Consider the following 25,012-nt stretch of genomic DNA (forward strand, 5'->3'; position numbering starts at 1 on the left):
ATATAACTGGAATCATACTGTATGTCTCAGTGACTCATTTCATTTAGCGTATCTTGACTATCGCTGTAGTAGCATGTGACAGATGTCCTTCTTCCTTTTGAAAGTTGAATAATATCCCATTGCACCTATACACCATCATTTTGTTTATCAATTCATCTGATAATGGACATTTTGGGTTGTTTTCACTTTTTAGCTATTGTAAATACTGCTGCTCTTGAGTTTTGTAACTGCCATGCTGTTTCCCATAGGAGCTATACTATTTTATGTTTCCACCACCAATGCAAGGTTTCAATTTCTTCACACCCTCTCCAACAAATTTTCTGTGTTTTGCCTTTTATTTTGAAAGTAGCCATCCTAATTAGTTTGAGGTGCTAACTCATTTGATTTTGATTTGTATTTCCCTTGTTGAGTAATGATGCTGAGCATACTTTCACGTGCTTATTGGCCATCTGAATATTATTTTTGGAAAAACATCCATTTGAGTCCTACGACATTTTCCAAACTGAGTTATTTTGTTGAGTTGTTGGGTTTCTTTCTACATCCAATAGTATTAATATCTTATCAGTTATGATAAGCAAATATTTTGTTGTTTTGCAGACTGTCCTTTCATCCTGTTTTGTGTCTGTTAATACACATAAGTTTTTTATTTTCATGAATTCCAACTTGTCCATTTTTGTTTTTTTCACATGTGCTTTTGGTATTATATACAAAAAATCACTGTCAAATCAAATGTTCCAAGGTTTCACTCCTATGTTTTCTTCTAAAGACTTTGGGTTTTAGGTTTTAGTCTTTAATCTGTTATTAAAATTTTTAGGTATTATGGTGATACAGTAAGGGCCTATCTTCATTCTTTTGCATGTGAATATTCAGTTTCCCCAACACCATTTGTTGAAGAGATTGTCCTTTCCCCATTCTGTGGTCTTGGCATTCAAGTTCAAAATCATTACACCATAGAGTCAACTCAAGGGTTTGTTTCTGCGCTCTATAATTCCATTTGTCTATGTCTATCTTTATGCCAGTGACACTGTTTTGATTATTGTAGTTTTGAAATGTATTTTGAAATCAACAGCATGAGATTTCCAACTTTATTTCTTCTTTGTAAAGACTGTCTTTGGTTCTTCAGGCTCTCATGAGATTCTATATAAATTTCATTATCTGTTATCCTATTCCTGCAAAAATTGTCATTCAGGGATTGCGCTGAATCTGTAGATCACTTTAGGTAGTACTGTCTTCCAATCGATTGGAGAAGGCAATGGCACCCCACTCCAGTACTCTTGCCTGGAAAATCCCATGGATGGAGGAGCCTGGTAGGCCACAGTTCATGGGGTCGCTAAGAGTTGGACACGACTGAGCGACTTCACTTTCACTTTTCACTTTCATGCATTGGAGAAGGAAATGGCAACCCACTCCAGTGTTCTTGCCTGGAGAATCCCAGGGACGGCGGAGCCTGGTGGGCTGCAGTCTATGGGGTCGCACAGAGTCGGAGATGATTGAAGCGACTTAGCAGCAGCGGCAGCAGTCTTCCAATCCATATACACAGGATGTCTTTCCATTTACTTATTTAAAAATCATTTCATTAAGATAAAATCCAAATATGATATAATCTATCCCAGTGTATGATTGTTTTTAGTACACAATTTTGCAACCACCATCATAATCAATATTTCAACATTTTTATCACTCCAAAAATAAACCTAGTATCCACTAGCAGTCACTATTTTCTTTATCCACCCCAAAGTCCACCCTAGGCAGCCACCAATTTAATTTCTCTCTGTTTTGGGTTTCAGATGAAGAGAATCATATCATATGTACTACTTTGTTACTTGCTTCTTTTATTTAGCATGATGTTTTCATGTAGCATTATCAGTAAATTCACTTTTTTCTATTGCCAAATAATGTTACATTGTATGGCTATACCACCTTTATTTATCCATTCATCAGAAAAGAATATTTGAGTTCTTTACACGTTCATAATGCTGCAATGAAGATTTGTGTACAAGTTTTTGTGTGGACATATGTTGTCATTTCTCTCATGTATATACCTAGGAATAGAATTCCTGGGTCATATAGTAACTCTGTTTAGCATTTTGAGAACTGCCAAACTGCTTCGCAAAATAGCTAAACCATATTACATTCTAACCAGTAGCCCATTAAGACATTTATTTTTAAATGGGTATCCTACAAACTGAAAAATAATAACTTTTAAAACTGAAAAATAATCAATTATCTTCTTTTCAGACACAAAAGTATCTTTAAGTACTCTCTCAGTTTGTGTTAATGTTAATTTGTAAGACAGTTATTATCTTATAAAGTTAATATTTATTTAGGTTTTATTTACATATTTATCACTTGCTTTGCTCTATACTCCTTTCTGAACCTCTGGCATCTGGAATCACTTTTATTTCAATTTTTGAAATTCCTTTGATGAGGTTCTGCTGTCTGCAGTTTCTCTTATATTGCACTCTCTTACTTGAAAGATATTTTTGCAAGGCATACAATTATGTGTTGGTAGTTATTTTCCCTTGCTATATGAACATCATCATTCCATGGTCTGTTGCATTCAAATGTTACTGGTGAGAAGTTAGCTGTCAGTTAACTGTCCAGCCACTCTTCTTTAAAGTAACCACTCTTTCCCTGGCTACTCTACTCTGGTACTTCTCTGCAGCTCAGAAAATGTCCTAGGTATTACCTATTAAAACACTGACTCTGTCCCATTTACTCTCTTTTCTTCTGAAACTCTGAATAAATATCTATCCTAGACCATGTTTTTCACTCTATATTCCACTTGCTTTTTACTTTTCTCAAAAATAAAAAGATTTATAATAAAATCCACTAAATGTTAACTTACAGAACTAGATTTGAAATATACCAAATAATAGCAATGACTTTCTAGAATACCATTCTATACCCTCTTTCATATATTTTATCTCTTTGTCTGTTGATTTCTGAATACTTTCTTGTAACCTACCTTCCAGTTCACTGATTCTTTAATTGTATCTAATCTGTTGTTAATCCCTTTAATTAACTGAGTTTTTAATTTTAGCCTTTAACTGTTTTTACTTCCAAAAGTTCTACAAAGGTTATTCTTTAGAATTTCTTTTTCCTTGCAGATATTCTTTAAACATAGTAAGCATAGTTACTCTATACTATGCTTAATAATTCTACTACCTAAATTTTTTCATGGTATGGGCTTATTGTTTGCTAATTCTGTTCATTCTCACATGTGATACCTTGCTCAGCACAACTAAGGAAATATGCTTTGTAGTCCTCTAGAGAAGCAGATCAGAGAAGGCAATGTCACCCCACTCCAGTACTCTTGCCTGGAAAATCCCATGGATGGAGGAGCACAGTAGGCTGCAGTCCATGGGGTCGCTGAGTCAGACGTGACTGAGCGACTTCACTTTCACTTTTCACTTTCATGCAATGGAGAAGGAAATGGCAACCCACTCCAGTGTTCTTGCCTGGAGAATCCCAGGGACGGGGGAGCCTGGTGGGCTGCTATCTATGGGGTCGCACAGAGTCGGACATGACTGAAGAGACTTAGCAGCAGCAGCAGAGAAGCAGATGAAAAAGCAGTTATGTGCCCTTTCACTAGGGTATAGTTTTTCAAATACCAATTCAGTAGGGGAAGGGACTCCTATTAGAACTCCTGACTCTGACTAGGCCACAGGTTTGCCTTTTACTCTGTATTTTGGGTGGCTTTTGCAAAGCTGAACTTCACAAACTATCCAAATTTCAAAATGCTCTCCCGGGCAAAACTGGTTTTAATCCTCTACTCCTCTTTGGTTTTATTCTGGTAACTTACCTTTCAGATCTGCAAGGATTTTAAGTTCATATTTTCTCATTTATTAGCAGGCCATTTTAACTGTCTTTAAGCAATAAGGACATGTCAGAAACAGAAGGCCTATACCTACTCTTTGGTACATACACTTCAACATAGCTTATGGATTTAGCAAGACTCCCTTCACAAAGTCAGAAATGATCACCAAACAACCCTACCAATTTGGCATTCTTTTCATTCATACCTAAACTCAATCTGTCCAGCTTCCAGTACATCTGATTATTCTCTCCTTATGAAGACAGTGTTCAGCTTCCACAGCACCAGTTTCCTATACAACTCCTAAATGGTCCTTCCTTAAGATTCAGACCTGGGTCGTCTAATTTCTACACTTCCTTTGCCACCAATATATCTTAAATTACCAACATACACCTCCTGGACTACTTTAATAGACTCCCAACTGAATTTCATCTGCCACTCTTGTCCCCATCTAATCCATTCTCTGCCATAGTAACCAAAGTGGTATTTCTAAAATAAAAATTAGATCACATGCTGTCACCTGTATAAAATTCTTCAAGGTACTCCATTTGAACTTTAGGTAAATTCCAAATTACTTAACAAGGCCCACATGTTACCTTCTATGATCAGATACATGCCTATATATCTATAACTGTTCTCTTGTATAAATACTATAAACACTTTTTTTAATTCCTCAAATATACCAAATTCTTTCCCATCTCATATTCTTGACACTCGTTATTCCCCTTTCCTAGAATATGGTTTATTTATTTGCATGGTTCATTCTTACCTATACTTTCTATCTCACTATAACTGTGACTTTCTCACAAGCATTCCCTTATAGCCTAATTCAACAGCACCTTAATTTGTGATCAGGTACTTACTGTGGTTTATTTTAATGTCTATTGTCCCAAGTATATGTAAGAATAGGCATGTAGAAATCCTGTTATCTTTCCATTTCATGCCCAGTACCTAATATGGTGTCACATGCACACAGTAGGAATAATAAATAATTAAATAACTGATTTCTCTCCCTCTATACAGAACCACAGAAGAAGTACAATTCTAATGAGAAAGTATATGCTGAGCACAGAATTAGAGAAAAGACAAACAAGTTAAACAATAGGGATTAGGTAAGACATAATTATGAACAGACCCATAATGCTTAAGAACCATATAGCCAAGACTTTTTTCCCTGGACCAATATTCTTTTGGCTAAGGCAACAGATGAGGTAATTGAATTTAATTACTGCTGTCTACACTTTCAAGCAAATAGTCACCTGCCAAGAGCATTTGCTTCAAGGTAACTTGAAATTTCATTATCTGGACCTCTGAAAACATCTTCTCTTAAAACCAACATTATACACAAAGGTTAGGTTCTTCTGGTGAGTTCATAATGTTTAATCTGTAATTCATTATCCATTTTAACAAATATGAATTGAGTACTACTTTGCATCAGAAACTGTAACAACTGTGCTACAACTGGAGATACGGCTATACAAAAAAACAGGACAAAAATCCCTTCCTCACAGATCTGACATTTACATGATCAAAAGTGCAATACACAGAACGGCAGATGGTGAAGAACGATGCAGGATAGAGGAATAGGGAATGGAGGTAGGGCAATCTTAACCTATTGTAAATTTATTTTCTATCTCTTTCTGTTCCCAAAAGGATTTAAGTTAGATGTTATTTAAAGTATCACATATAATGTAACAATTCTTATAGAAGTTAAGATTTCAACCAAGAAATTTTATAAAAACATACTTCCTTTCCCATAGCAGTAGGACTGTGAGAATTGCTCAGGCTCCAATTTACTGACAAGCTACCATATTCCTGAGGCAGGATCTTCAAAAAGGCAGTGGTGAGACAAGAGGATAAAAGCAGTGATGGAAATTCCGGGAAGAAGAACTGAGAAGGAGAAAGCACACTTCTTGATGATATGAAGCTTCACACACAGCCAGTTCTGTCCAACCATGAGTTGGCTGGCTTTTCTGTCTAAACTCTATTTCTAAAATCTCTTTCCTATTTGGCATATTATACAACTTTTCCTCATTATTCTAACCTCAAAACAAATATTTAATTTTGGGGAATTTTCTAATCAATTTAATGGCAGAAAAAGATTCTTTTAAATCCCTGTCTATACCACTAAAAGTCATATAAAAGGAATGCAGACAGCCAGTAGACTACTCTAGACTCTCATATTTTATCTTAGTAACTGGTGTAGGTACCAGGAGGTTGGGTGAAATTCAAGATTAAAAACTGGAGCAAACTTTCAAACAGGTCCTGCAACAAAGTAATGATCAACAAGGAAAGATAGTGTAATCTTGTCTACTTGTCAACAACGAGTTCCACTGTCACAGAACATGCACCATGGACTAAGGTGAGAAGCACACAAAGGGCAACGAAAGTAACTACTTTCTGAAGCCCTGCTCGCACAGCTGGAATGCTTATAGCCACATATGTAAAGAGCATATAAACTAAGCCAGTTCATAACTTTAGTTTTTATTTCTTCTAATGAGGAAAGGCCTTCTTACTACTTTCACCTGAAAAAAAAGGTAGGATTTTTTTAATCAGGGAGTGCTAATATTTTTTGGTAATGAAAGCACTTATTCACTGTCATTTTTGTTTTTGTTTTTCACTGTCATTTTAATAAAATAACTTTTTCAGGTTGTAAATATATTTCTAGGAATTTTTCAAATTAAATATAATTTATTTATACTCAAAATTTCATAAAATAAGGTCTCAAGTTTAGGAAAACCTAAGCAGCAACATGCAATCAAAACAAAGTATCAATAGAAAGATGTTGACTATAAACAATTACCTTTATGGCTGTGTGTTTGTTTTCATATTCTTCCATCCACAGATCCTGCTCATAATAATATAAACCATCGTTGATAACTTTAGCAAGTTCAGATGTAATTTTTGCCTGAGACATGTGGTAGCCTGTTCGATCTCCTCCAGGATGTTTTCTCATGTAAGGAGGTGTCTGAGTTACAATCAAAATCTTATTTAAATCTTGATCATCAATTTCATAATCTGAATCATTATCAGACCAATCAGTAAATGTGTTTTTTTGACCTTCTATTTGTTCCATCTCTTCATCAAAGAAAAAATCAAGTTCTTCTTGTTCTTGTTCATCTGGAAGATATAGTTGATTTGATGCCTCTTCAGGAAGAGATGGTGGTTCCTAGAGGAAGGAATTGGTATTTTATGTAAAAATATTATCACTTTTATAATAAATGTTGTATAACAATGTTAATGTAAGTAATATCAAGACTGTTCAATAACTGGATTAACAGTCAAATTGGTAAAAGAAAATCATGCCAGTATTATTCTGGCCCAATAAATAGTAAGCAATTGCTAAATACTAAGTTCAAGACTAAAAAAACCCACAAAACTGAATAAAAGAAAGATTATACTAAAAACTCCTCTAAAATTAGCATGATCCTTAGCACATTCATTACAGCATACCAACTTATTTTACAGATGAGGGAAGAAAAGGCCTATAAATGTGACATTGTTGCTTCACAAACTCAAAATTAGTCTATGAGTATGAACTAGACAACCAAGGTAGTCTTGTAGCACATCATGTGGGATCCTAGTTGCCAGACTAGGGTTCAAACCCAAGCCCCCAGCAATGAAAGCGCAGAGCCCTAACCACTGGACTTCAGAGCTATTCCCAGAAAAAATAAGGTCTTCGGACTTCCAGATTCAATGATCCTCCCTATTCTCAATCTTTTTACCTCAAAATTTCATGTTAAATTCACTAACACTCGCCAAATTATTGAATTTCCACCCTCATGAAAAATGTAAAATAGCTTACTGTTGGGTGACATATATAAAGTCCAAATTTGTAGATTTTAGATCCTCTAAAATCTAACAATCTAGATTTTCAAACTCTCAACACAAAGAAATAGATTTTTCAATGTTCTCATCTTCTAATGCCATGCTCTGATCAATCCTTATCCCTCAGTAAATGCTAATTCACCTATTCCTAGAACAAGACAATTGTTCTCTCCAGAATTCCTATTCATGTGAATCTATATTCATTCATTAGGTCAATAATTATCTGGATCCTCACGTGAACTGGGTACTGTTGTAGGTAGGAGATTATAACAATAAATATGACAGCAATTCTGCCCTGATGGAGCCAACATTCTAGTAAATAGAAGTTTTTACTTTTTTAAAAAAGGAAGTTTTAACACTCTGTGAATATAATTAAACACAAAACTACATATCCTATTATTCACATTTGCAAAAACATGAAAAAAGTCTAGAAAAACACCAAACTGTTAATAATGATAGAGCAAGGAGAGAGTCTTTTGTTATTTGGTATCAGTTATATATAAATTTATATTTTATATATAAATTTTTTATAATTTATGAGGAAGAGACAAAAAAAGTAGGGGTTAAAGAGTTTTTTAATGTGGAGGAAAAAATGTAGATCTTGGAATAAATGAAATATGGTACAAATTTTTGTCAATGAATCCAGGATATGATCCTCCCAAGTTATCCAGATTTGCCATGACAAATACAGAAATTAATCAGGATCTTCAGAAAATCTCTTTTTGATATACAATGGAGAAAAGACAATCTCTTTAACAAGTGGTGCTGGGAAAACTGGTCAACCACCTGTAAAAGAATGAAACTACAACACTTTCTAACACCATACACAAAAATAAACTCAAAATGGATTAAAGATCTAAACGTAAGACCAGAAACTATAAAACTCCTAGAGAAGAACATAGGCAGAACACTCACAGACATAAATCACAGCAAGATCCTCTATGACACACCTCCCAGAGTAACAGAAATAAAAACAAAAATAAACAAATTGGACCTAATTAAGCTTAAAAGCTTTTGCACAAAAAAGGAAACTATTAGCAAGGTGAAAAAGACAGCCTTCAGAATGGGAGAAAATAACAGCAAACAAAACTGACAAAGAATTAATCTCAAAAATATACAAGCAGGTCATGCAGCTCAGTACCAGAAAAATAAATGACCCACTCAAAAAGTGGGCCAAAGAACTAAATAGACATTTCTCCAAAGAAGACATACAGATGGCTAACATATAAGAAGATGCTCAACATCACTCATTATCAGAGAAATGCAAATCAAAACCACAATGAGGTACCATCTCACGCCAGTCAGAATGGCTGCTATCAAAAAGTCTACCAACAATAAATGCTGGAGAGAGCATGGAGAAAAGGGAACCCTCTTACACTGTTGATGGGAATGCAAACTAGTATAGCCACTATGGAGAACAGTTTGGAGATTCCTTAAAAAACTGGAAATAGAACTACCATACGACCCAGCAATCCCACTGCTGGGCACACACACCAAAGAGAATTGAAAGAGACACGTGTACCCCAATGTTCATTGCAGCGCTGTTTATAATAGCTAGGACATGGAAAGAACCTAGATGTCCACTGGCAAATGAATGGAAAAGAAAGTTGTGGTACATATACACAATGGCATATTACTCAGTTATCAAAAAGAACACATTTGAATCAGTTCTAATGAGGTAGATGAAACTGGAGCCTATAATACAGAGTGAAGTAAGTCAGAAAGAAAAACACCAATATATTAACGCATGTATATGTAATTTAGAAAGATGGTAACGACGACCCTATGTGCAAAACAGCAAAAGACACAGATATAAAGAACAGACTTTGGACTCTGTGGGAGAAGCTGAAGGTGGGATGATTTGATTTGAGAGAATAGCATTGAAACATGTATATTACCATATGTGAAATAGATGACCAGTCCAAGCTCGATGCATGGAACAGGGCACTCAAAGCCTGTGCACTGGGATGACCCAGAGGGATGGGATGGGGAGGGAGGTTGGAAGGGGGTTTGGGATGGGGTGACACATGTATACCCATGACTGGTTCATATCAATGTATGGCTAAAACCACCACAATGTTATAAAGTAATTAGCCTTCAATTAAAATAAATTAATTAAAAAAATCTTATTTTGAGAAGCTGCCTTAGGCTTTTAAAATAACCCAAGGAAGAAAACCTTAAGTATGCTGAGTATAACCACCATTGCTAATTTAAAAGCTATCTTTTCAAGACAGAAAAGACTAACAGACATAAAAAACTTATGGTTACCACAGGGGACAGTGGGAGTTGGAGTGGGATAAATTAGAATTTGGGTATCAACATACACAATACTATAGGTGGCACAGTGGTAAAGAATTCACCTGCCAGTGCAGGAGGAACAAGAAACAAAGGTTCAATCCCTGGGTTGGAAAGACCTCCTCCATGGAGTAGGAAATGGGAACCTACTCCATTATTCTTGCCTGTAAAATTCCATGGGACTAAGTAAGCACATGTACACACACATATAAAATAGATAAACAACAAGGTCCTACTGCATAGCACTGGAAACTATATTCACTATCTTGTAATAACCTATAATGGGAAAAAAATCTGAAAAAGAATATATATATATATATATAAAACTGAACCACTCTGCTGTACTCTTGAAGCTAACACAACATTGTAAATTAAATGTATTCCAATTTTTTTTTTTTTAAATGGCATATAAGTAAGTACAAAGTTATCTTGGATTAGGGCTTCAAACTCAGCATTAATGACATGTTGGGCTTCATAATTCTTTAGGATGTGTGGTGGAGGTGGAGGTGTCCTATGCACTACAAGATATTGAATAGCATCCCTGGCCTTCACACTCACAAGATGCAGTAGCACTTTCAGTTTTAATAACCAAAAACTGTCTCCAGACATTGCAAAACATCCTATGCTGAGGTGAAATATCAACATCCTTTTCATTCCTCCAATGAAGAAACACCCTTAAGTCCTTCATACTTTCTTTGTTCACACTTTAATCTTAGGAATAAAGAGCCCTACCGTAGTAATCTTTAACATTAATGATAGCCTTCTTCAGTCTTCCTACATTTGGGTCTGTTATTTTTTGTGACCTCTTCCTTTTAGAGCTTACTTTGAATATTTGAATTATTTTAGTGGCACTATTACCAAGTTTATTTTCAGTAAGCTTTTTTACTTTGAGTTAATTGTACATTCACATATAGTTATAAGAAATAGAAATCTTGAGGACTTCCCTGGTAGTCCAGCACTTCCAATGCATGGGTTGTGGGTTTGATCCACGGTCAAGGAACTAAGATTCCACATGCCACACAGTGCAGCCAAAAAGAAAGAAAGAAAACAGAAATCTCGTGCATTTTTTACCCCCTTTCTCCCAAAGTTAACATACTGTAAAACTATAGCAGGATAAACATTGATGTTACCTATCAACCTTACTAGGATTTCCATTTTATTTGTACTCATTTGTGTTTGTAGCTTATATCAGAGCCATTTTTTTTATCACATTTCAAGTTCACATATCCAACCAACCATCAGCCAAAAATACAGCAGTTCTATTGCAAGAAACTCTCATATAGTTCCCTAACTACCATCATCTCACTTCTTTGTGTGCCCCCAAGGAATTTATTATTTTCCTTTCTTACTGTAAAATCACCAAAACATAAACAAACCAGACATGTATTCTTTACAAATAATTATATGTAAAATAATTCTATAATTAAGGTTACATATAATGTGGCAAAGTTATAAATTCAAAATTTAGAAAAATGTTGTCATCTTTAAAAAAACTGAAATGTATTCAAACAAATTTCAAGTAAAAAGATTAAAGCAGAATATTTTAAAAATCATACTCAGAAAAAAGATAATTTTTTAAAATTGATACAATTATTTTCAACTTAGTAACCTGTAAGTTTTTACTGAAGGGCAATGGTTCCAAATTTTACCATTGTTTTAAACTTTACCAAATTTTATATATGTATCTCAAAAACAGTGGCCTTATAAGCCACTCAGGATATAGAATACAAACTTCACTTGGGTCATAACAACTTACCTTCAGTTTCACTGGGGATGGATGATGTCTCTTTTTTACTTCTATCCAAGGTTCTGAGTCCAAGTTGGGCAAACTGGTAGATAAACCTCTAGACATTCCTTGAAGATTACTTGTTTCTGCATTTTTCTTTGGGGTCAGTGGACTTCCAATTCTTGGAGAATTTGGGGCAGACTCTAAAATTTTAAGTTAGTTCTATAGTTAAAATAATGGTTTACTTACTTATAAAGCACATTTTTTCTTTACTTGGGCTTATTTTTTTTCTTCACAAAAACATGATAAATCAATCTCAATTATAACCTTTCAATGATATTCAAAACGAAAGGGCTCTGTAAGATGTAGAATGAAGCCAATGAATAACAGCAGCAATGTTATCAACCCCTACAGAGACACATTCATTCAAACCTGTCAAGAACATCAATGCCAGTCATTTATTAATTATGACAACACATTTATTTCAGTCAATTCTCTGTGAAATCTTAGGTTCATAAACTGCAATGAAATTAAGGAATCTTAAAAAATGCTACTAAGCAAATAAAATGTCATTGGTTCTACTAGAATCTACACTAAGACAGCCTTTTCTCCTTTTCCTAATAAGGTTTACTTAAATCCAATAAACTGAATACTGTAAAAAGCATAATGTGTCACATCATTAAAGTGCACTGCACTGGCAATAATATTTAGTTAGAATATTTTACAATTCTGCTGGAATTTAAAATGCCTTTCTCCACAATTTTAATGAAAGTAATTATATACTTTATAAAATACAAATCATAATTTCCTTTATAAAATTTTTTTTCAAAAGTGAAAGAATATTGTTATAATGCATTATGCACTTGCTTTGGACAAAACGTGTTTCAGAAACAAATTTATACCGTAAACTTCTAAGCGTTATTTACTCCTCAAAGCCAATTCCTTGAAAATACTGCAAAGTAGAATATTACATAGAGAAAGTTGAATAAATGAATACCAACAATCCTTTTAGTTTACTAAATGAAAATGCAAGGGCACATGCCAGGAGTTTGAGAAGAGTATTTCAAGATTTTACGTTCATCTACTACATACTACAATTAGATGGATTTATTATCGTTTCCATGGACACGGTTAGATCCAAGATTCAACCACCAAATTACTATATTGCTTTAAAAAGAAGCATATTATTTCATAACAAAAAAGGCTCTAAAACTGCATTGTTCAACACAATAGCCACTAGCTACATGGAGGTACGGAGCACTGGGAATGTGGCTACTCCTGAAATGTGCTCAGGATATAACTATAAAATATGCAGCAGATTTCAAAGACTTGGCACAAAAATAACATTGGTCCATAATTTTTAATGTTCTAACATTTGGATATATTAAAATTAATTTCATGTTTTACAGCTTTTAATACTATTTAAATTATTAGGATTACATGTGTAGCAAACTAAGTATTTCTATTGGACACTGCTGTTCTACAACTTAATGGTACAAATTAATTGAATCCAAAAAATTAGTTTGAGTGAAAAGATCTGGACTGTTAGTATTAACATTGAAAGTTGTACAAAATGGTAAAAACATTAACTTCAGAGAACTCTATTACTGGTGCCATGAATTGTTTCTATTCATGCAGTGAATTAAAAGTAGATTAAGAACCAGCACTCTAGTAACTGGGAGAATTAACTAAATTAGTATGCAGAGTTCATGTATATATTAGAACAGTATCTGGCACAAGGCAGAGAAATCAGTTATATACTATTTTTAACACAGAAATTGAAGAAAACCTGTAAAAACCTATGTAATTTAATCATCTCTAAATGCTCTTTAAGCTTGAGTAATGTTTTTGCTATGAAGTTATATATTTCACAATATTCACAACTCATGTGCTCATAAGGTAAACGACATTAAAATATCAAAGAATTTGGTTAAGAAAACTTAACCAGAGTCTTTGATAGTTTTTAAAGGGTGTTCACTATACAAACTAAACATATGTTCTATATGATTTACTATATCTTTTACAGAGAAAAGACTTCAAACTATGTGCGTATAAATTTTAATAATAATGTGTGTATGCTAAGTCGCTTCAGTTGTGTCTGACTCTGTGTGACCCTATGGACTGTGGCCCAGACTCCTCTGTCCATGGGATTCTCCAGGCAAAAATACTGCAGTGGACTGCCATGCCCTTACCTGGGAAGCCCATTTAATAGTAAAACACTAATCTTCCAAGATCAAATGAGTTTGAGTATGACTTGGATTATTTGACATTAAACTTGTTTATAGGAACTCATTGGCTCTGCAGTGGTTAGGACTCTGCACTTTCATTCACAGATTCAAATCCTGGTTGGCGAACTAAGATCTCAACAAGCCATGGGATGTGACCCCCCAAAAATTAATACCACTTAGTTGTGGACAAAAATTAGACACATACTTTGAGACACTTAATAGGTTCCAATTTGCAAAACCTAGAAAAAAAAATTTTTTTCCTAGTTGAAAACTGACAACATGACTTTTCAGAGATAAATTACCATATATATTTCATGATATCTATTTCATGACATCTTTATCCACCTTGAATCATAGCTTTGGGTAACTATACAGATTGACTTGATTCAGACAATACGTACGTGCATGTAAATAAGTATATATTCAAAGAAACACAAAAATGTACAAACATTGATTTTATTCTTGTAATTTTATTAACAATGCATAAATGATTAATTGACAGGCATCACCAACTTGACTATCTTACCTACCCTGTTTCTGTTTTACAACTGACCTAATGCCTGTTCATAAGGTTAAATATATCATCTTGGACCCCAGGTTTATACAATAAATTAATCTAACTTATACAATCAGACATCATATTTTTTTTAAAAACCTAAAAAACTGTCACTTGAAGTTCTCAAACTTTTAAAACACCTGCCCAAATTGCTTTCTAGGCAGAGAGGCACAGAGGGCTAACAATCAAAGAAATGCTCAATAAAAATATCTGTGAGACTGTCCATCAGTGCTTTATTGATGGCAGGTCTCTATAATGGTATATCAAAAATAGATTTCAAAGAGAAAAAAAAAATACACTTGTTCATTTCTTAAGGTTTCTTATCCTTAATAGTCCACATTAATAAATCTCATAGTCCGTGTGAAATATTATGACAATAGGTGAGTTACACAATGTACACTATACTGAAAACAGCAAAGGATTTAACAAACTGGGAAATTCCACTCAAGCCTATTTCTGCTTTATTGATCTGGACACAAGTACAGAAGTCTGGAAGGAAAAGACAGAATCTTGCAATATTTCCAGAATGATAATTAACTTTCCCACCGTGAATAAATTGCACATGCAGCTCAGGCTAATTACAAGCAAATGGGCAGCTCCTATTAAAAACAACAGCAGTTCTCGGGTCTGTCATCATCATCACAAAGGTGTTATCTCCATTGTAGTGTTGGCCCAATCTCCTCCACAAGGAGTGGAAGTAGAAAGTCTTGGAGAGAAGTCTGGTCGCTTTCATTTCTGCAGCACGATTTGTTCCAATATTTATAATGATATTTCATTGAGTCACCTATTCCTCTGCATATTCCGATGAAATGACATCCAAGAGCATCAGTAGATCATCACCCTGACTGAAAAAAGTTTAAGCACACATATTTTTTTCCCAAGAGGGAATGTCTTAAAAATGATCCAGGAAAAAATTTTTAACATTAAAGCAATTTTGGGAAATTCTAAATACCACCAATTCTTTAACATATAATTATAATAATTTCATAAGAGATCCCCAATTCTGCTTTAGAATATAGGTCATCTTATGATTTCAAGACCAAGTTGAAGTACATTGGAAAAAAAATTAAAGGAAGGCTACCCCCATTCTTGAGTGTAAGACTTTTAGACTATTCCAATCTTACAAAGGGAAACAAGCAGAATATATCTATAACCATTTAGTAAAATTAAGATAGGAAAAAAACCCAAACATGACAGAGTATACAAATAAGAATAAATAGAGCAGAGCACTTCCCATAATTCCTAAATCCCTATTTAACTTACAGCTTTCTGTGGGAGGCATTATTAATAAAATATGAAGCATCAAAACATTAAATTATCTATAATTTTCTGCTGAGTCTAAATAAACTTTTACAAAGATAGGTAAATTGGAGTAAATACCCCACTGTTAATGCTGTTTGCTCTAGAAGAAAAGTTGTTACCTGTATGTGAACCAAACGCTTGCCCTGGTACAAATTCTGGGCAATCAATCAGTTGAGAGAAGTCTGTTTGTGGCACACTCCGTGGAACAGGGCCTGGAATCGGCCATTTTTCTGGTTCTATCTTTTTTCTCATTTTCTCATCCACAATTTCCACTTCTGTGCTATCTTTCAGTGCCTATAAATAGGTATTTTAATTATTAAAGCAATTTCACTCAAAAATTTAACTGTACACCCTGTATTTCTAATTTAAGTCTGAAATCAGCATATAGTATCATAATGTTTTTAAAAATATCCATGAACAGAAAAAAATTTTAAATCATTTGCTCCTGCAAAGTATGAAATATCCTGATTTAGCATGTAGCACATTATCCTAATTGTGAAAAATTTTCAATTCAGGAGTATTTTCAATTAGGTTCAACTATAATTTTATTGTCAATTTTCTCCTTTCCTATTAATATTTCCTTTTGTTTTCCTTAATATCACCAAGTAAAATTTAAGCAATATACCTAATTACTATAATAAATCCCACCATTATTGAATAATAAACACACATATGCAGAGATTCCTCGTAACACCTTGTAAATATAAGGTGGGATTCATATATAAGAAATTGAGGCTCAAAGAAATAAAGTAGGGTAACTTGATAAAGGTCATAGACTTAGCATGAGGCAATACCAGGTCAAACTATTATCTGTCCCCCATGTTGAGTTTTAAGCCAACATTTTCACTCTCCTCTTTCACTTTCATCAGGAGGTTAGTTCTTCTTTGCTTTCTGCTATAAGGGTGGTGTCATCTGCATATCTGAGGTTACTGATATTTCTCCCAGCAATCTTGATTCTAGCTTGTGCTTTATCCAGCCCAGCATTTCTCATGATGTACTCTGCATAGAAGTTAAATAAGCAGGGTGACAATATACAGCCTTGACGTACTCCTTTTCCTACTGGAACCAGTCTGTTGTTCCATGTCCAGTTCTAACTGGTGCTTCCTGACTGCATACAGGTTTCTCAAGAGGCAGGTCAGGTGGTCTGGTATTCCCATCTCTTGAAGAATTTTCCACAGTTTATTGTAATCCACACAGATGATGAAGAGCCTCTTGATGAAAGTGAAAGAGGACAGTGAACAAGTTGGCTTAAAGCTCAACATTCAGAAAACTAAGATCATGGCATCTGGTCCCATCACTTCATGGGAAATAGATGGGTCAACAGTGGAAACGGTGGCTGACTTTATTTTTATGGGCTCCAAAATCACTGCAGATGGTGATTGCAGCCATGAAATTAAAAGACGCTTACTCCTTGGAAGGAAAGTTATGACCAACCTACACAGCATATTAAAAAGCAGAGACATTACTTTGTCACGTCTGGTCAAGGCTATGGTTTTTCCAGTGGTCATGTATGGGTGTGACAGTTGGACTATAAAGAAAGCTGAGCACCAAAGAATTGATGTTTTTGAACTGTGGTGTTGGAAAAGACTCTGGAGAGTCCCTTGGACTGCAAGGAGATCCACCCAGCCCATCCTAAAGGAGATCAGTCCTGGGTGTTCATTGGAAGGACTGACTTTGAAGCTGAAACTCCAATACTTTGGCCACCTGATGCAAAGAGCCAACTCATTTGAAAAGACCCTAATGCTGGGATCGCAAAGAGTCGGACATGACTGAGCGAATGAACTGAACTGAACTGAACATGACAACTCTTAGCCCCTAAGATATGCTGGCTCTCAAAAATAAACTTCAAAAAATAAATAAATAAACATGGTATAATTTAAGGATAAATAAAACTATAAGAAAATTTCTTCAAAATAAAAATTAGAGTCTTACTAATTTGAATCTTAACTGAATTCAAGGGTACTCACCTTTAGAGACAAGGAAAAAAGACAAGTTATAAAAACTCAACATACAAAGTGTTAACATAAAGATTTAAAACTCACTGTATTTTAGTTGGAGAACACATTATATTTATTACTTTAAGTATATTACACTTGTATACCTTAATATTAGCATCATGCTTACTTTTCAAATTATATTTTCTGTAATTGGACATTAATAAAGTTAGTATTGAAATTTTTAAAAACAAACTCTTGATGAGAATCAGGATAATCACTGAAAGAGAAGAGAGTCTGAAATATGGAATGAAGGAAATAAAGAAGAATCTCTTTTTATTATTTCTTTTTTCTTACTCATCCTTGTATTTTATCTTATTACTATTAATCTTTGGCTGTACCAGGCAGCTTGCAGGATGTGGGATCTTAGTTCCTGACCAGGTATCAAACTCAAGTCCCCTGCATTAGGAGCACACAGTCTTAACTACTGGACTGCTAGGGAAGTCCCAAATACGGTTTTGAATTTGTGATACATGCATGGTTTTTTTTTTTTTTTTAATATATTTTCCTAGTTTTGTCCACTGAACCATCTGGAAGCAATGACACTCTGGTAGCAAAGCAGTGGACCAAGCATCCAGATCTTGCAACAACACGGATGAATTTTAAAAACTATAAATGATGGAGAAGGAAATGACAACCTATTCCAGTACTCCTGCCTGGGAAATCCCATGGACAGAGGAGCCTGGTCGGGCTACAGTCCATGGGGTCACATAAGACTTAGTGACTAAACAACTTTACCCCAGATCCTGTTGATACCTGAGGTTTTCAGTTCAGTTTACATCAGGTGGCTATAGTATTGGAGTTTCAGCTTCAGCATCAGTCCTTCCAATGAATATTCATTGGATTTCCTTTAGGATGGACTGGATGGATCTCCTTGCATTCCAAGGGACTCTCAAGAGTCTTCTCCAACACCACACTTCAAAAGCATCAATTCTTCGGCGCTCAGCCTTCTTCACAGTCCAACTCTCACATCCATACATGACTATTGGAAAAACTATAGCTTTGACTAGACAGACCTTTGTTGCCAAAGTAATGTCTCTGCTTTTTAATATGCTGTCTAGACTGGTCATAACTTTCCTTCCAAGGAGTAAGCGTCTTTTAATTTCATGGCTGCAGTCACCATCTGTAGTGATTTTGGAGCCCAGAAAAATAAAGTCTGTCACCGTTTCCATTGTTTCCCCATCTATTTGCCATGAAGTAATGGGACCAGATGCCACGATGTTAGTTCTGAGGTCTGGTGCTGCCTTTTTCCATCCACCAGAGGGCAGTGTTCTACTCTGTCTGATACTCAGCCTCCCCTTTGGGATCTTCCCTTTCAAATCCTAGTGTTTCACCTCCTGAAGTGATCCCCAGTGTCTCAAAATTTGATTTGACCTTTAGAAAAACATCTTACATTGGAACCTCACAGAGATATACATCCATATGCAACTCTGTATGTCTATATATAACAAAAGTTTCATAAAATAACCCTTGTCTTCACAGAGAACAGACTTGTGGTTGCCGACGGGGTTGGAAGAGGGATGAACTAGGAGTTTGGGATCAACAGATACAAACTATTATATAGAGATGTATGGATAAACAACAAGGTCCTATTGTATAATATGAGGAACTATGCTCAATATCCTTTTATAAACCATAATGGAAAAGAACATGAAAAAGATATATATATATATATATATATGTATAACTGAATCACTTTGCTGTACAGGAGAAATACACTGTAATCAACTATACTTCAAATAACATTAAATTAAAAAAAAAAACCCAGAAATGAAAGAGAAAAGAGACAGAAAAAGTCCATCTATACAAACATAAATAACAGACAAATCTATGGTAACAGAAATCACAAAAGTGGTTTGGTTAGGCAGGGCAAAGGACAAGAGGATGGGGAACTGACTGGAAAGGGCCCCTGTGGGAGTTTTTAGACTAATGAACGATTGATATAGCTTGTTTGGAGCAGGCTTATACAATTTTCAAAACTCAAACTGAACACCTAAGAGTCCTGCATTTTACAGCATATTACTTATTACACCTGAATTTAAAAAAGAAAGAGAAACATCTCCTTAACACTTCCCTATGGGTTTTCAAAATACTTTGAATAAAAGACTACCAGTGGTGTTCACTGGGATGTGAAGACAAACACTCTGAATGGCAATAGTTTCAATGGGCTCAATACTTTGGAAAAAATGTTTAGCAGTATTTACAAAAGCTAAGCTCATATACTATATATATATATATTTGTATACACACACTCACACACACACACATATATATATCCTGTTACTTATCAATTTCACAGGACAATAAATATGTATGTCCATCCAAAAGTATGTACAATAACATTCACAACAGTCACATATGCATACCGTAAAGAACCCAAATGTCTACTAATAGGAGCATGAAAAAATAGTATATTCATAATGATACAATTAAATATTACTGCAGAATGGAAAATAAACAACTGCCACACGTAACAATAAGCTTTACAGAAATAATAAGCAAAAGTCGGGTATAAAAGAATTCAAATACTTTATGTAATATTTTAAACAGGTGAGGGAACTCTCTGAAAAGCAGCTATGTTTGAGGAGAGCAATGATTCTGACTAGGACGGGGTACAAGTGCACTCTCTGGGATGGTGAAAATGTTCTACCTTAATCTTAATATTTAACATGAGTACATATATAAGGGAAAAGAAAGAGAAAGTCGCTCAGTTGTGTCCAATTCTTTGTGACCCCATGGACTATACAGTCCATGAAATTCTACAGGCCACAATACTGGAGTAGGTAGCCTTTCCCTCCTCCAAGGGATCTTCCCAACCCAGGGATCGAACCCAGGCCTCCTGCATTGCAGGTGGATTTTTTACCAACTGAGCTATCAAGGGAAGCCCAAGAATACTGGAGTAGGTAGCCTATCCCTTCTCCAGCAGATCTTCCCAACCCAGGAATCAAACCAGGGTCTCCTGCATTGCAGGTGGATTTTTTACCAACTGAGCTATCAGGGAAGCCAAGCTTCCTTAATACTTAACATGAGTACATACATAGGGGAAAAGAAGTCATCCTTAATCTTATAATTTCTTATTTACAGTGTTTAAGCTATGTCACAATTTAAAGAAAAAATTTCAAGAAAAAATTAAAAGTTCTTTATATGGAATGATATCCCAATATATGCTGTTTTTATTAAAGGAGCAAAACAGTATTATGTAGTAAAACATGCATGATCTCAGGAAAAATACATAAAAAGGCGTAGCACTACTTGCCACACCAAGGAAGGTTTAACTAGCTCACTGTTGGTGAAAGATGAGAAGGAAATTTTTCACTATATACCCACTGAATCTTGAATCACAGGGGATTCTCCACTGAGGGGAAAAAATTCAAGAAAATAAAGAAAACAGAAAGGAGAAAAATTGTCGTTCAGGCCTTAAAAGATTCATAGCATACACAAATTAAGGAAAAGATCTAGACAAAACAAGTGTTAAAACATATTTTTACTAAAACCAAATCTTGTTATCTTGAGCTCTGAAACAATGAGTCAGTTATTTCTGAGTCTCTGAGGTTTTTTCTGTATTTGGTCCTTTTTTTCTGTACTTGGTCCTGTTATTATGAGCAACCAGCAATGCTGGAACATATAGATGTTATATCTCTAGGTCCAGGTCCTATGACTGGTACTAAGAGAAAGACTAGCCTGTGCAAAGACACAGAAGTAAGAAAAGAGCAGCACACATTTTGTGGAACCGCAAGGTCAGCCAATTTGGGCAACAAGGTTTGAGATGAGAATAGCAAGCACAGTTCTAAGGACTTTATGATTATTATATTAATTACTCCTCTAAGTCCAAATACTCTATGATAGCTTAAGCAATTATTTGTTGTATTTTAACAATGAGAAAACTTTAGCATGTAAGACGTTAAATAACTTGAATACAACTGACTAGATGCAGAGACAGAATCAATTAAATCTAACAAAAAAAGAAGACACAAATAGCTCAATTTTGGAGCAACAATCAAGAATGCAATAAGCTGGATCAATCACATGATCCAGCAATTCCACTCACTTCTAGGTATATATCCAAAGAAAATGAAAAATATTCAAAGAGATACATGCACTCCCAAATGTACTGCAGCATTATTCACAGTAGCCATGATATGAAGACAACCTAAATGACCTCTAAAAAATGAATGGATAAAAACCATGTGGTATATATACACAATAGAATACTACTCAATCATGAGATAGGAGGATATCCTGCTGTTTCTGACAACATGGATTAATTTTGAACACATTATGGTAAGTGAGATAAAAAAGGCAGAGAAAGACAAACACAAGTATTGTATGATATCACTTATACGTGGAATCTAAAAAAATGAAACTTGTTTAAAAAAAAAAGAAGAAAATGCTTACCAGGAAATGGATGAGGGGATAAGATTGATGTTGTTTAGTACTACTTACTTATAAGTAGTAGTAAATAAGACAGCAATATAATGCACAGTACAATGACTATAGACAACATTGTACTGTAACTGTTAAGTGACAATGCTGCAAGAGCATTCAAAACACAACATACATATGTAAATAAGTAAAAAAAAAAAAAGAGAGACAGAGAGAGAAAGAAAAAGAATTCAGTATGGTGAAAATGAATGGGAAAGGAGGAAACAGATTCAGTAAGTGTGGCTATGTAGACATTCTCAACCAAGGTAGATACGGGAAATAGATAAAGAATATTTTGCTTCCTTTGATAGCTTTTTCAGAAAGTTAACACTTGAGCATATTCAAATACATATTGGAAAAAGCTGATTAAAAGGAGTATAAATAGAAGGATATAAAAGCAACAGTATATTTTTATTTAGAGCTTAAGGTGTATGCCAGATACTGTCATTACACATTTCATACTTAGAACAACCCCATGAAGTATGTATTATAACAATTTCCACTTTACAGAAATCTCAGAACACTGCCTGAAGTCCTTGAAGTCCAGAGCTATGAGGACTACAAAGCCTAATGAAGCCCTATCTTCCTAAAGGAAAAAAAAGACATCTTTCCTACTGTAATAAGTGGTAGGTACATAATGAATGTTAAATGAATACAGACCTATGCTGTTCTAAATCATTATGCTTATGTGTTTCTGTTTCACAAGTTTTATTTCTTACTATAAATCAGCCACTACGTATCAATAATGCTAACCATAATAGTAATGCAAAAGTTCTTTTAAAAATATCCCTTCCCCACTGCTCTAAGTTTTATAATAGAAGTAGACAGTGATATAAAAATTAAGGACTTAATGGGAATATGAACAGACCAAAAAAGGATGCAATGAATTATAACCAGATTCTTACAGAGGCAGGGAGGAAATCGATAACTTCATTGAAATCTTACAGAGGTAAGGAGGAAATCGATAACTTCACTGAAAATGATTGCAGAGCTAGAGCTTGCTTAGTGATCTGAGCATGCTCAGTCATGTCTGACTCTGCGACTATTATTCAAAAAACCGAGAATACCATGTGCTGATGAGAAGTAAATGGAATTCTCATACAAAATGGTGGCATGCAAAATGGTCAAATCCATTTTGGACAATAGGTTGGCAACTTCCTATAGTTAAACATACACTTACCACAGATTCCAGCAATCACAATCCTCAATATTTAGATCTATGCTTTATTCATAATCTCCAAAAACCAGAAACAATCTATATGTCTATCAACAAGTGAACTGTATGTAGTGCATCCTTACTATGAAATACCAGTCAACAATAAGAACAAACTACTGATACATGAAACAACAAGAATGAATCTCAAAAGCACTATGCTAAGTCAAAGAAATCAGAAACAAAAGGCTACAAACTATTGATGTATAATTTATTTACATGATAGTCTAGAAAAGGCAAAACTAGAGGGACAAAAAAAAAATCAGATCAGTGTCCCAAGGGGCTATGTATGAGGAAAGATTGGCTACACAGGTGGCACAAGTGTGTAAGACTGCCAAAATTCAGAAAACTATATAGCAAAAAGGGCGAATATTATGAATATATGTAGAGAACGGAAAACCAAAAATGCTGAAACCATTCTACAACAAAACAGACAAGAGATTTAATAACAGCTTTGAGAACACAACTGGAATAACTATTTTAAATTAGCCCTCGGTATACAGGAAAATTTCTCAAAATTTTAATGATGAGAATACAAGCTCTTTTACAGCAATCTAAATACTAAAGGACCAAGAATACCCAAGAATGTTCAAGTTTGTTTTGGGGTTCAACCCAACCAAGAAGGGTGGGTTAAAAACAGGTGGAAACATCAGTAATCCTTTGAGGGGTTTCCAAGGTTAAACATTTATTTGGATTTTATAAAATGGCAAAAAAGCCTTGAGATACAGTCTCAAGAGTCTTAGGTTACTGTGCTGTGCTTAGTCACTCAGTTGTGTCCACCTCTGCGACCTTATAGGCTATAGCTCTTCTGTCCATGGAGATTCTCCAAGCAAGAATACTGGAGTGGGTTGCCATGCCCTCCTCCAGAGCATCTTCCCAATCCAGGGATCGAACCTAGGTCTCCCACATTCTAGGCGGATTGTTTACCATCTGAGCAACCAGAGAAGCCCAAGAATACTGGAGTGGGTAGCCTACCCTTTCTCCAGGGGATCTTCCAAATCCAGGAATTAAACTGGGGTCTCCAGCATTGCAGGCCAATTCTTTACCAGCTCTGCTACCAGGGAAGAATGTTTTTACTTTTTTCTTAAAATTATTTAATAGATTTATTTAGAGCAGTTTTAGGTTCACAGCATAACTGAAAGTACAGACTGTTCTGTATATGAATAATTACCTCCAAAATGAGATTAAGGTTTGTAGTGAGAGCCTGAACACGGTGGAAACCAGCAACCAGGGAAATAGGCAAGAAACCTTGCTCGTCCATCTTTCTCCTAAGAAAGAAATCCCGTTCCAAATTTTCTATACTGAAGTAATACTCACTGAAAAGAAAAAGAAGTAAATATAAATTTCATCAATTTATTCGATTGGAAATTAAAATATCTATTGCTTAAGATATCAACTGCTATAAAACTATTTTGATTTATTGTAACATTATACACATTTACTGTAATATAGGGTAAATATAAATAGCTGTAAAACCCTACTGTTAGTAAATTCTCTTACACAAATAGAAAGAAATTTAGAATACTATCTTCTCAAAAACTAACTTGTACTTAGATCAGCTTTACCTAAGCATAAACAATTAAAGAGTGTTATTCTTTAAAACAGTTAATTAGCTTTCTAATGAGTCAATT

General features: G+C 34.7%; 1 protein-coding gene across 10 annotated transcripts in view; it reads right to left on the reverse strand.

Moving 5' to 3' along the window:
- The window catches only part of LARP1B (La ribonucleoprotein 1B), a 140,584-nt gene that overhangs the window by 92,171 nt on the left and 23,401 nt on the right, over positions 1-25,012 (reverse strand). For 6 of the 10 annotated variants that reach the window (XM_061384202.1, XM_061384205.1, XM_061384203.1 and 3 more), the window contains exons 8-12: positions 24,553-24,697; positions 15,872-16,046; positions 11,697-11,869; positions 6,621-6,986; positions 5,564-5,707 (exon numbers count right to left, since the gene is read on the reverse strand). In XM_061384202.1, coding sequence (XP_061240186.1) covers positions 5,564-5,707; positions 6,621-6,986; positions 11,697-11,869; positions 15,872-16,046; positions 24,553-24,697 — 1,003 coding nt within the window. Of the gene's footprint in view, positions 1-5,563; positions 5,708-6,263; positions 6,343-6,620; positions 6,987-11,696; positions 11,870-14,344; positions 15,296-15,871; positions 16,047-24,552; positions 24,698-25,012 lie in introns of those variants that run through there. The other 4 variants (XM_061384204.1, XM_061384210.1, XM_061384209.1 and 1 more) reach the window with 3 other exon arrangements.

The sequence above is a fragment of the Bos javanicus genome, chromosome 17, assembly GCF_032452875.1.
Source record: "Bos javanicus breed banteng chromosome 17, ARS-OSU_banteng_1.0, whole genome shotgun sequence".
Taxonomy (NCBI): domain Eukaryota; kingdom Metazoa; phylum Chordata; class Mammalia; order Artiodactyla; family Bovidae; genus Bos; species Bos javanicus.